Source organism: Pantherophis guttatus, chromosome 2 (genome assembly GCF_059756535.1).
Source record: "Pantherophis guttatus breed Tessera chromosome 2, ASM5975653v1, whole genome shotgun sequence".
NCBI classification, from domain to species: domain Eukaryota; kingdom Metazoa; phylum Chordata; class Lepidosauria; order Squamata; family Colubridae; genus Pantherophis; species Pantherophis guttatus.
The window spans coordinates 255560196-255573356 of record NC_142064.1 but is presented as its reverse complement, the minus strand read 5'-3'; the positions used below and the strand labels follow the sequence as shown (position 1 = coordinate 255573356).

The window sequence follows — 13161 nt, the reverse complement described above, 5'->3', positions numbered from 1 at the left end:
GTCTGATTTTGCAAATGGAAAGTGCAATCCTCAATGTTATCCCTAGAAGATAAATTGCCCAGAACAAAATGACTCTTGAGCGAACTGGCACAGAGTGACTAGTTGTGTGACAGGCCCAGTAACATTTATTTAGACATAAAGGAAAAACTGTGCAAAACAAAAATATCATAAATGGGACAAAAAAAAAATAGATTTTGTATTTTACATTCCTACAGGTTATCCCCCCTGCCTCCAAGTCCGCTGTTGAATGACTGCCTTCTTAATCCCAAAGAAGTTTACTGGTATAATGTCATCCTGCTTGTACAGGTAGTCCTCGATTTACAACACTTCATTCAGTGACCCTTTAGAGTTACCCATGTTTCTCCAAAAACAAGACCGGGTCTTATATTAATTTTTGCTCCAAAAGACACCTTAGGACTTACCATATTTTTCGGAGCATAAGACGCACTGGAGTATAAGACACACCTTAGTTTTTGGGGAAGAAAATGGGGATGGATTCTGCCTACCAGGTATTCACTTGGCTAGTCCTTAGCCTGGTCAGGTTGAGATTGGGGATGGTGGGGCATCAGCTTCAGCACACTAAATTTCAGCACCCCGTGGGACGAATCCACGGGACGGACCCATGGGACAGATCCAGCCCGTAGGCCTTGTGTTTGATACCCCTGCACTACACCAAAGGATTGTGTAAGTTCCAGGAATTGAGGTCCAACCATCTTCAAGCTTCCATGGTTGAGAAACGCTGCACCGAAGGATCGTATATCTTCCTTTTGGACAGATCAGCTTTTTGAACAATTGCTCTAGAGCATTTCTGCATAGATGATAGCAGGGGTCCCCTCCTTTTTCTGACTCTGGCATTGCTCAGGCTCCTTGAATTGCAGTACTGAGTACTGGATTCCTTCTCCTCCCTAAAAAAAACAGAAGGGGGGGGAAGAGAGAGAGATCAAAAGACCAAAGCCCCTGCGGTCAGTATATAGCAAACTCCTTCAACCACCATCAAAGTTACTGAATTTTAGCTCAGGTTAATGACCACACCGTATAGTCAAAGCTTTCAAGAAGAGACTGCCATCAGTCAGAAATGGTGTAGGATCTCCTGCTTGGGCAGGGGGTTGGACTAGATGACCTACAAGGTCCCTTCCAACTCTGTTAATCTGTTAAAGAGTTATTTTGATGGTTTCTCACTGGAGAACTCAGATCTAAGGATAGTGACGTGCAAATCAGGGACTGCCCCAAAGAAGAAGAGGGAGTCAAGCTATTCTCCAAAGCACCCGAAGGCAGGACAAGAAGCAATGGATGGAAACTAATCAAGGAGAGAAGCAACTTAGAACTAAGGAGAAATTTCCTGTCAGGGAGAACAATTAATCAGCGGAACGACTTGCCTCCAGAAGTTGTGGGTGCTCCATCAATGGGGGTTTTCAAGAAGAGATTAGACAACTATTTGTCTGGAATGCTATAGGGCCGTGATGGCGAACCTGTGACATGTGTGCCAGACATAACACACAGAGCCCTCTCTGTGGGCACGCGCACAGTCGCCCCAGCCCAGCTCCAATCACGTTTCCGCATCGCATTTCACTCACCGATTCCAACTTCTCGTGAAAGAAAAAGATCTCGCAAAGTTGGAATTGATTGAGTGAACTTTTTCACTCATATGCTTCACAAAGGGGGAAGACGCGTCCCCTCCTCCTCCTGAAGCCCATTACTACGTGGAGCCACAATGCAACCCCTGTGTCGGCTCGGCTTGGCAAAACAAAAGAAAAAACCAGTTTCTTTTCCTGCAGAGCTGCCTGTGTTGGGATGCCCCGCCTCACCATCAGCCAGCTGAGCTTCGGCGCACTGCTCCTGGGCTCATCAGCCTACAGACGTCAGATTCGCACCACCCAACACCAGTTCAGGGGGGAGAGAGAGGCAGAGAGAGAGAGAGAGAGACAGAGGGAGGGAGGGAAAGAGAGAGAGAGAGAAATCGAGAGAAGGGGAGGGAAAGAGAGTCAGAGAAAGAGAGGGAGAAGAGAAAGAGAGAGAAAGAGAAAGAAAAGGAGGGAGGGAAAGAGAGAGGAGGAGGGAAAGAGAGAGAGGGGGAGGGAAAGAGAAATGATATTACAAAAGTTTTTCTTTTTTATTGTTGCTAAACATAATGTTTCAAAAGCAGAACGTGATGCTCAAGCATCACTTAAGTGCCATGTCCTGGATAGAAGGGAGTGAGCTGCCAATGAATTTTTCTGCCGTCCTCACCACTCTCTGCACCGCCTTTCTGTCTGAAGCAGTAATGGTTCCAAACCAGACTGTAATGCAACATGACAGGATGCTCTCGATTGTCCCTCTATAGAAAGTGGTTAGGACAGGGGAAGGAAGATGAATTTTTCTCATGTGACACAGAAGATCCAGAAGACCACCAGGTGGCAGCAAAGGAACATCTGTCACAAGCTCTTTTAAGTACAAATAGTCCTTGACTTATGACCACAAAAGAGCCCAAAATCACTGCAGTTAACTGAACCATGTGATTGTTAAGCAAATCTGGGTTTTCCCCCATTGACTTTGCCTGTCGGCAACCACCTGGGAAGGTTAAACGTGACTTCGGGACATAAATACATGCCAGATGACAAGTACCCAAATTCTGATCACGTGACCATGGGGATGTTGTGACAGTCATGTGAAAAATAGTCACAAGTCATTTTTTCCAGTGCCGTTTGTAACTTGGAATGGTGACTAAACAGACAGGTGTAAGTCAAGCATTATCTTGATGAGCTGTGATGGCTTTTCTAGGCAACCTGCCCTCTTCACACTAACCATTTCCCAACTTCAGCAAACTCAAGGTTAATAGTCAAGAGACAACTGGACTTTCTGGTTTTTCTTTGAAGAGGTTTCACTTCTCATCCAAGAAGCTTCTTCAGCTCTGACTGGATGGTGGATCTTTCTATTCCCCTCCATCCAGTCAGAGCTGAAGAAGCTTCTTGTTGCTACCCTATTTCCCCGAAAATAAGACATCCCCTGATAATATGCCCAATCGGGCTTTTGAGTGCATACGCTAAAATAAGCCTCCCCCCAAAAAAATAAGCTCTCCACAAAAATATTTAAACACAGAAATCAGATAAGATGGGAAGAGGAGCCCCATCTTGCTCCATTCACCCCAAAATAATAAGACTTCCCCGAAAATAAGGCCAAGCACTTATTTCAGGGTTCAAAAAAATATAAGACAGGGTCTTATTTTCAGGGAAACATGGGAGTGCAAAGGAAAGATTAGAATCCGAAAAGCAATTTCTTAAACTGGCATTATTTGCAGCCACTTTATGCCTGGGAAACAAACAGCCGAAGAGTACGATGCATAAAACACCCATTACCCTCTGAAGGAGAGACTTAGACTGGCCTAATATGCAAATATGTGTAAATTAACTTGTAGAACGGTTTTAATTTATAATGGCTTGCACTTGAGAAGCAAACTAGAATGGGAATCGCGTTTGTACCACTCTTTCTGGTATTGGAAACGTGGCCTATTACTCTATTCAATAATTAATATAACAATCAGAAACAGGAGCAGTAATACAAAACTTACCTCATTCATCTCTACGTCTTTCTCTTGGTTCTTGAAGGGTTTTTCTATTCCTAGGATTGAAAGCTATTAGCAAATGCAATAGAACAAGCTACAGCAACTCACTCTGATTTGTTAAAGACCTGGTCAACAGCTTTTAATGAGCTGCGATGGCGCAGTGGTTAGAGTGCAGTACTGTAGGCTACTTCTGCTGATCACCGGCTGCCAGCAGTTTGGCAGATCGAATCTCACCAGGCTCAAGGTTGACTCAGCCTTTCGTCCAGTGGTGAAATCTAAATTTTTTTGCCACAGGCTCTGTGGGCGTGGCTTGGTGGGTGTGGCCTGGTGGTCATGTGACCAGGCAGGTGTGGCCAACATGACATCACTCTTTCTTTCTTTCTTTCTTTCTTTCTTTCTTTCTTTCTTTCTTTCTTTCTTTCTTTCTTCTCTCTCTCTCTCTCTCTCTCTCTCTTACACACACACACACACTCACACATAACTGGTCTGAGCAGCGGCTGCTGCAGGAGAAGGAAGAAAGTACTCCGGGAGGGCAGGTGGCCCATCCCAGAAGCAGCGCATCCCCTGTCATGGGCTGGATGCAGGCAACGGGACCCAAGGGGAAGGCAAGTGGGTGGAAGCCGAGCACGGCAGGCCCAAAAGGTGAGCGAGCCTCATCATGTTCCCCCGAGACGGCTCTTTGGCCGAGCACAGTGGGTCTCCCTTCCCCACTGCCAGTGTCGGCCTTACATCTGCCTGCCCTCCTGGGGCTGCCCGTGCACACCCCAGCGGAGCAGCAGTCTTGGCTCCAGCGGCAGCAGCAGGAGAAGGAAGAAAGCGAGTCATAGATCAGAAAAAAAAAGGAGGGGGGAAAACAGAAGTTTAAATACTGTACTCACCAACTGAATTCTGAATCACTTGTGATTTTGGCTCCTTTGCGATTTTACTGGGGCTTAAAAGGATGACAGAGAAATGCCTCTTAAATATCTGGTGTTTATAAGATTAATTTATACAAGGAAAACACAGTGTTGCGCTAAATCAGATATTTAATATGAGTGCTGGAACATGTAGGGTAAAATATGGAAAAATCAAATGATTCTAGAATCTGAAGGTACCTTAAAGATCATCTAACCCAAGGGTGTCAAATTGGATTTTTTCAAGGGCCGGATCAGCATTGTAGTTCTCCTCCGCAGGCTGGCCAGGGGGGTGGGGAAGGGATGGGACAGGACAGATGCCTGCTGCAGCACCCTGCTGGCTAAAACAGGGCACGGGAGATGGCGCGTGAGGCCCCCTGCACCCCATTTTCAGCCTGGATGGCCTCCTATAGCACCCTGCCAGCCAAAACAGGGCACAGGGGGCCTCGCACACACACACACCCCGTTTTCTGCCTGGATGGCCTCCTGTAGCACCCTGCCAGCCAAAACAGGGCACAGGGGCCTCACACACACACCCCACCCCGTTTTCTGCCTGGACGACCTCCTGCAGCACCTTGCCAGTCAAAACGGGGAGCCTCACACAGCCCCCCTGCACCCCGCTTTGGCTGCCAGAGGCACCACGGGCTGGTACTTTGTTATTTCCAAGCCGGCCCCTCAGGCCAGATTTAAGTACCCCACGGGCTGCATCCGGCCCATGGGCCTTAAGTTTGACACCTCTGATCTAACCCAACCCCTGGTTTGGTCAAACAATTAAAAAAAATTTTCCCTGTAGGGCACAGTTGTCACTGTATCACTGTAACTCACTGCATCACGTTGCCCTCATGTGATGTTTCATGACATTTTTCCCCTTCGCGGAGCTGGGGTGAGCGTGGCCTGCGCATGACGCATCTGGCCCATGGGCCTCCAGTTTGACACCCTTGCTGTAGGGAAATTGATTACGGTATTCTATCTATAGCTCACTTAGAGACTTCCATCCCTTTCTAATGATCTCAGCTTTCTGAAAGTTTATTCTATTTATCTAAAGCAGTGTTTAGATAAAAGCCATAATTTTGGTGACTTAAAGCTGTGAAGATTTCAACTGAGCCTTGGTGGTGCAGAAGACTAAAGTGCTGTTAAGTAACACCAGCTGCCTGCAATTACTGCAAGTTCAAATCTCACCAGGCTCAAGGTTGACTCAGCCTTCCATCCTTTCGAGGTAGGTAAAATGAGGACCCGGATTGTGGGGACAATAAGCTGACTTTGTATAAAAAAGAACACCGCTTAGGGGGGGCCCGAAAGCCCTACTAAGCAGGTATATACAAAAGTATGAAGGCTATTGCTTAATGCATTGTAAGCCGCCCTGAGTCTCCGGAGAAGGGCGGCATATAAATCGAACCAATAAATAAATAAATAAACTCCCAGAATTCTCCAGCCAGCAGCCTAGTTGGGGATTCTGGGAACTGAAGTTGACACAGCTTAAAACAGTCAAAGTTGAGAAACACTGATCTAAATTTCATTTACTTTAATTTAATTAATTAAATTTATATGCCGCCCCTCTCCAAAGACTCAGGGCGGCTCACAATACATTTAAAAAATCATTATAAAAAGACATTGAAAAATTAAAAACATTAAAAACATTAAAAACTCATTCACACCATTCACGGATAACAGCTAGCTCCCTGAATTAAGCTTTATATTATAACAACCCTGAGGATTCTGATTTTAGCTCCAGAAGGAGCTGTGCTCCCCTAAAAGAAACCTGTTTGTAATCTGGAAGTGTTTCCGGATTCCCAGTTCCTACTAGATCACCAGAAATACTTCACTCAAGCCCTCATCGCCTCAGTACCTGACTACTATAACTGATGCTACATGGGACTGCCCTTGAAGATAACATCTGGCAAGTACAGCTGTGCAACAGCCCACATCCTGATGTGAGAGAGACTCAGTTCTCCCAAACAACATCTGCATTTAGGTAGCTTCATTTGTTCCAGGGTGCAATTTAAAGTGCTAAATAAAACCTTGTGTCACTCCCACTAAGTTGACCGAGCCAGGAAATGCAACAGGAAGGCTAAAATTATTTTATTGACATTGGTTATAATAAGAGGATCTTACATATCTGATTGTGGTGTACCTTCTTCCCCTTCTTATGCGTCACTGAATTAGGAAGGCATCTGACTCTCTTCTGAATATGATTTATCTGTTGTGGACTTAATGTATTTTTCACTCCTCATCACTTTGATAATGGAGCTCACATATCTCCATCGAGGTCTTCTTCTTTTGGTTCCATGTCATTTTGTTGGCCAGATTGTAAGGATTTCACCCAAGAAGAAGACAATCATGAGCAGTTTCTGCCCAGCCTCCTACCACCATGGAAATCAAGGAAGTAACATCCCTACATCCAGAGGTGGGCATTACATACTATAACAACCTGGCTAGGTAGCTCAGTGGCTAAGACGCTGAGCCTGTTGATCAGAAAGGTTGGCAGTTTGGCGGTTCGAATCCCTAGTATAGGTCTCCTGCGTGAGCAGGGGGTTGGACTGATGACCTCCAAGGTCCCTTCCAACTCTGTTACTGTTACAACTGGTTTGCCTAGAACCAAAAATGTGAGTGTGCATGCATGCTGGCTTCGCTAGTGAGCGCCAGTGGTGGGTTACTCCCGGTTCGGTCCGGTTCTTGCGAACCGGTAGTAATAGTGGTGGGAGGCTCCGCCCACCCGCCCAGACGTTATTATGAATGATCTGTGCATGTGCAGAAGTGTGCATGCGCGAACAAAGTGAGCACGCGAGCACTCCCGTTGCAAACCGGTAGCGGAGGTAAGTAGAACCCATCCCTGATGCATGCCTTCCGCACATGCACGTGGCATTGAAAAAACAGCGATTATATAGGAACAGGATAGCACAAGGGTGGGTAGACGGGCCCAGCTGCTGGCCGGAACTACCGGTTCGCCCGAACTGGCAGCAGCCCACTTCTGCCTACACCTACCAGGAACTGAACTGAATTCAAGGGAGACATTCTTTCCTTTTTAAAAAATCTTTACCTGGTTCTCCGTGATGGAAGCTTCTCCCGGAGAACAAATATAGTCACCCCCATCCATAGGAGAACGAAAATTCCTATCACGCAACCGCCAATGACTTGGATCATAAACTTCTTCTCTTTATCTTTGGAGAGGCATAAAATAGAACGGAGAAAAGGGGGTTATTCCAGGTCACTCAAGAAAGTTAAGATGGCAGCCTCCGTCATGTGGTGGAATCCCTACCCACTCTCCCCGTGTGTGGGTTTAATAATAAATATCCAGAGCTTCAAACTGATAGAGATGACAGAGATGGCAAAAGTAACTGAAATTGAGTTTGACACCCCTGTGTTATATGATTTTAACTGAACCATAATCCATGCAGATGGTAGTTGTGATATGGGCAGGGAATAACTCTTATACTCACAGAATGGTGCTGGAGTAGACCAGAACATTTCCTCCATCTCTGTTCTCTCTGAAATTCTGAATTCATCTTCGAAGCAGTAGCCGTCAGATTGTGTAGGACATCTGGAATTGCTGCATTTCCAGAGACCATAATTTGGGGGACTGTCTTCCACTAAGATTGCAGTTCTTAGGGGCTTAAAAATGTGCTTAGAAGATTCTTGCCCATTAATAGTCCAGGCGATGGTAGAGCTTCCATGAATTTGGCCTTTCATGTTGTCATCACAAAGATTGCAGGTCAGCTTTACTAGCCGTTTGCTTCTTTGGGATTTCTCAGGAGGGGAAACTGTCATCCCATGTCGATTATCTGTCAGAAATACCGACATGTTATTCCTTCAAAGATTTGCAACTACAGAGGGAAGGATAAATGTTTATGGAGATTCCTAATCATCCAGGTCGTGCTTTTCCAAAAGGCAACATGGACTTCCTTGGTTTTTTTTTCCTTTGAAAACATCTCGCTTCTTATCCGAGAAGCTTCTTCAGTTCTAACCGAAAAAAAGTTAGAACTGAAGAAGCTTCTTCAATGAGAAGTGAAATGTTTTCAAAGAAAAAAAAATCAAGGGAGTCCAGTTGCCTTTTGGAAAAGCGTCTTTGGGAGAGGTAAGGAATATCTTTTGGGAGACACTGAGATCTGAATGAGAGGTTTAAGTTATCCGTTATTACCTGGTTACACATAGAATTCCATACTGCATTTAGTGAAATACTCCCACTAAAAGGAGACGTGAGGTACAAGGGAGAATAGTGGAAGGAAATTTCTCTCCTTTATAGTATTGCACTTGGCTATCCAGCAAATCAAAATAAATTTAGGAGAATCAGACAGGCAAAGGTTCATCATCTAATCATGAAGGAATCCATCTGAAGAAATGAGAAATGCGAGCAGACTTTATTTTTTTTAATAGGTTAATGGCTATACAGCAGTAGGGAAATCCAAATTTTTTTACTACTGGTTCTGTGGGTGTGGCTTGGTGGGTGTGGTGTGGCTTGGTGGGCGTGGCAGGGGAAGGATACTGCAAAATCTCCATTCCCACCTCACTCCCAGGGGAAGTATACTGCAAAATCTCCATTCCCGCCTCACTCCAGGGGAAGGGTATTGCAAAATCCCCATTCCCTCCCCATTCTGGGGCCAGCCAGAGGTGGTATTTGCCGGTTCTCCGAACTGCTCAAAATGTCCGCTACCAGATCTCCAGAACCTGTCAGAACCTGATGGATTTCACCCCTGCTATACAGGTAGTCCTTGAGTTACGACCACAACGGAGTCCAAATTTTTCATTGCTAAGCAAGGGAGCTGGTTTAGTGAATTTTGCCCCATTTTTACAACCTTTCTTGCCATAGTTGTTAAGTGAATCATTTGTTCATTAAGCAAATCTGGCTTCCCTCGTTGATTTTTGCTTGCCTGGGAAGGTCACAAAAGGTGATCACATGACCCAGGGACAGTGCAACTGTCATAAATACATGCCAGTTTCCAAGTGTCTGAATTTTGATCATGTGATCACGGAGATGCTGCAACACTTGTAAGTGTAAAAAACAGTTGCCACATTTTTTAGTGGTGTTATACCTTCTAACGGTCACTAAATGAATAAGTTGAGGACTATCTGTATCATCAATATCTACATAGAAGCTTCTTGATTTGGAAAATATACTCTCTGTCAATCAGATGCTGGGGATGAAACCATTGTCATCATGTCCTTGCTTTCCTGTCAAAGACAGGTAGAAGGGGTGCTGGAGATCATCTAGACTTGGCTCACTAAAATCTATGACTACAATATGCCAAACAAATGGCCAGGTTGTCTTTGTTTAAGCCTCCAGTGAATGGGAACCTACCTGTGCATTTTTTTTAATCAAACACTAGATTTGGAATATTTATTTGGATTTGTTCATCCCAGTTTTTTTTTCTCCACTTTATTTATTTAGATTTTTTTTTACCTTGTCTTTATTATTTTTATAAATAACTCAAGCTAGTGAACATACCTAATACTTCTTCGTCCTTCTTTTTTCCCCACAACAACAACCATGTGAGGTGAGTTGGGCTGAGAGACAGTGACTGGCAAAGTCACCCAGCTGGCTTTCACATCTAAGGTGGGACTAGAACCCACTATCTCCTGGTTTCTATTCTGGTGCTATAATCACTAGACCATTCACTGATTCTAGCTGTGTCTTCCAGAGCAGCACAGGACAAATCTGGCCTATCCTCTAAAGAAAGCCTTTTAGATATTTGAAGATCTTTATCATCCATCTATCCAAGGGTGGGCTTCAAAAATTTTAGCAAGGGGTTCTCTGCCCAGTTGCTGGATGGGCGTGGCCATGGTGGGCGTGACCTAGTTGGCCTCCTGCACCACGGCGGGGGGGGGGGCGTTTTTGCCCTCCCCAGGCTCCAGAAGTTTTCTTTGAGCCTTCGGGAGGGCGAAAACAGCCTCCCCAGGCTCCGGAGGCCCTCTGGAGGCCGGAAAAATGCCTTCCCGAATTTCCAGTAGGCCCATTTTCCACCCTCCCTGAGCCTCCGTGCACGCCCTGCATTTACCTGCATCCAAAATGGGCCGCGTGGGGATTCCTGGGTGGGGGCAGGTGGGAAGGGCGAGCCAGGAGTGGGATTTGGAGGTTCTCCAAACTGCACAGAATCCCTGCGAACCCCCAGGAGCTGGGAGTTGAAGTCCACACATCTTAAAGTTGCCAAGTCTAAAAGGTACTGGTCTAAATTTACGAGTTTGGACCATTCAAACCCAGGGTGTGTATTAAGGCCCACACACTGACATTCCTTCAAGCCAACAACTGGCTAGACCACTCAGATGTGTGGAGGCCTTCTGGAAGACGTCAGAGCCATTTTCAAACAGCCTGCTGCTATTTCCACCCATCATTTGGTGCCAGGAGGATATTCAATATCTACTTCCCGAAGCCCTAAAATGCCCCCGTTTTTTATTACCAGATTTCACAACGACTGAGATAAAGGATGAGTTACTTCTTCCATCGAAACAATAGAAAGTGCCGGAGTCATTCATGTGTTGGAGCGGGACGGTGAGGACGGACTTTCCATTATTTTTTTCTAGCATCATCCCTTGAAATCTCTCCAGATTTTCATTAATGTGCATCTCGTTAGAAATTACACGGTAGATTTCTATTCGGCCCATTTTTAGGCCTGCACAGATGGGGTAACGGGGAATCCAGTACCATATGAGTTGGACATTTTTCCGGTCGCATGGAATTTGAATCTCACCTCCAGCATTGACTATTTCTGAAATTATGAGGATAAAAAATGTTAACTAATCATTCTTCACACACACATACACACACTCACATCACAAAGCCAGCCCCGAATGCCAAAATCACAATTTTTCTATAATTCTGAGGCATTGCACCAGGGAAGGGAGGAGATGCCAAAACAGTCAAGATGGCAGCCTGGACCCTACAATCAAAATCCACATGTTTTTTTTTCACTCTCCAAGGTGAACATCTTGGCCAACCACAATCTCTGGCCAAGCATCAGAAGAACCATAGCAACAGAGAGTTTTCAGTCTATCTCAACCATGGATCCAATTCACTTACCGCAATTTATTTAGACCTTGCAACTTTATATTTGATCAAAGCTTTTAACATTTTTAAATATTAAATTAATAATTTAATGAGCCATTCTGACCCGCTCAAGGTTGACTTTGCCTTCCATCTTTCCAAGGACAATAAAATGAGGACCCAGATTATAGGGGCAATATGCTGACACTGTAAACCACTTAGAGAAGGCTGTAAACAGGGGTGAAATCCAGCAGGTTCTAACAGGTTCTGGAGAACCGGTAGCGGAAATTTTGAGTAGTTTGGAGAACCGGCAAATGGCTGGTCTCAGAGTGAGGTGGGAATGGAGATTTTGCAATATCCTTCCCCAGGAGTGGGGAGGGAATAGGGATTTTGCAGTATCCTTCCCCAGAAATGGGGAGGAAATGGAGATTTTGCAGTATCCTTCCCCTGCCACGCCCACCAAGCAACACCACGTCCATCAAGCCATGCCCACAGAACCAGTAGTAAAAAAAAATTGGATTTCACCACTGGCTGTAAAGCACTGTGAAGCGGTATATAAGTCTAAGTGCTATTGCTGTTGCTATTCCCCTTTTCTTTTTTTCTTTTTTTTTCTTTTAAAAACAAAACTTTATTAAACATATAAAAAGTAAAATGTTATACCATGTATATACAAAATACATATATTAATATAGACGAGAATACATTTAAAAAAATGACTTTGGTCTCATGTCCATTATCTAATTAACGGTGCATATTTGTTAATTATTATTTTCGTACAGAATTTTACATTTCATTTCTACGAGTTATCCAATTATACCACCTATTCCACGCTATATAACCTTTTGAGTCTACCTTATCCTTCATTTCAAACGTTAATTTGTCCATTTCCGCACAATTATAGATCTTTTGGATTATCAATTGGTCTGCTGGCAGTTGATCAGTTTTCCAATATTGGGCGAACGCCAATCTGGCTGCAGTGACTATGTGTAATATTTAGTACTTTATTTCTTTCCTATAGTTTTCTTTAATCATCCCTATTCCCCTTTTCTAGTTCCTGCATTTCTGACACAAGACAAGACAAGATATATTTGTTTGCCACATTTATATGGCTGCCCATCGCCGAAAGAGCAACTCTGGGTGCCATGCAACATTCAATTATTTACTGGATTTAGCGGTGCCTTAACCACTAGATCAAACTGGCTCATCCTTTAATTTTCCAAATTAAAATATGGTCCCCACCTGTAATGCCACCCAGCTGTATCAGCCTGAAGCTACCTTCAACCTGGACAGGGCTGGGCTGAAGAGGCCTTCCCCAAGGACCGAAAGCTTACCTTGAAGAGGCCACACAGTTGTCCCTGCCAGGGTGAGAGCAGCCACGGCGGCTGGAATTAAGAAGAGAAAGGGCTTCATTGGTGGGTAAAGGCTGGAATAGAGACAAGGCACAGCTTTGGACAGTTGTAATGAGGAACTGGGGAAGCTGGAGGGGAAAGAGAAACCACAAATGTTGTCAACAAGCATGAGAAAGGAGAAGGGAATAGAAGGGCAGCTTCTCTGTGGGTGGGACCCTTCAAGGGACCTGGCAATCATCAGGAAGATCTTTCCTCTCAATTTCATGTTATTCCCAATTTTTTAGAACATTCAGTCAGCTTCTGGGTGCAATTCAAGGGGTGAGTTATCTCCTTTAGAGACCCTTGTGATTAGGTAGGTTTAGGAGGTAGACCAGATTAAAAACATGATTTAGATGAGCTAATTCTGCT

The 13161-nt window shown here is 44.7% G+C and overlaps 1 protein-coding gene across 1 annotated transcript; it reads right to left on the bottom strand.

Annotated features, from left to right (window-relative positions):
• Positions 1–108: 108 nt before the first annotated feature.
• On the bottom strand, positions 109–12865 carry LOC117668056 (uncharacterized). The gene is made up of 7 exons (XM_034421745.3): positions 12736–12865; positions 10821–11129; positions 7869–8210; positions 7469–7589; positions 4417–4469; positions 3545–3594; positions 109–905 (listed from the first exon to the last, which is right to left on the bottom strand). The coding sequence occupies exons 1-7, from the start codon at positions 12812–12814 to the stop codon at positions 798–800; spliced, it is 1062 nt and encodes a 353-aa protein (XP_034277636.3). The 5' UTR covers positions 12815–12865; the 3' UTR covers positions 109–797.
• Positions 12866–13161: the final 296 nt, after the last annotated feature.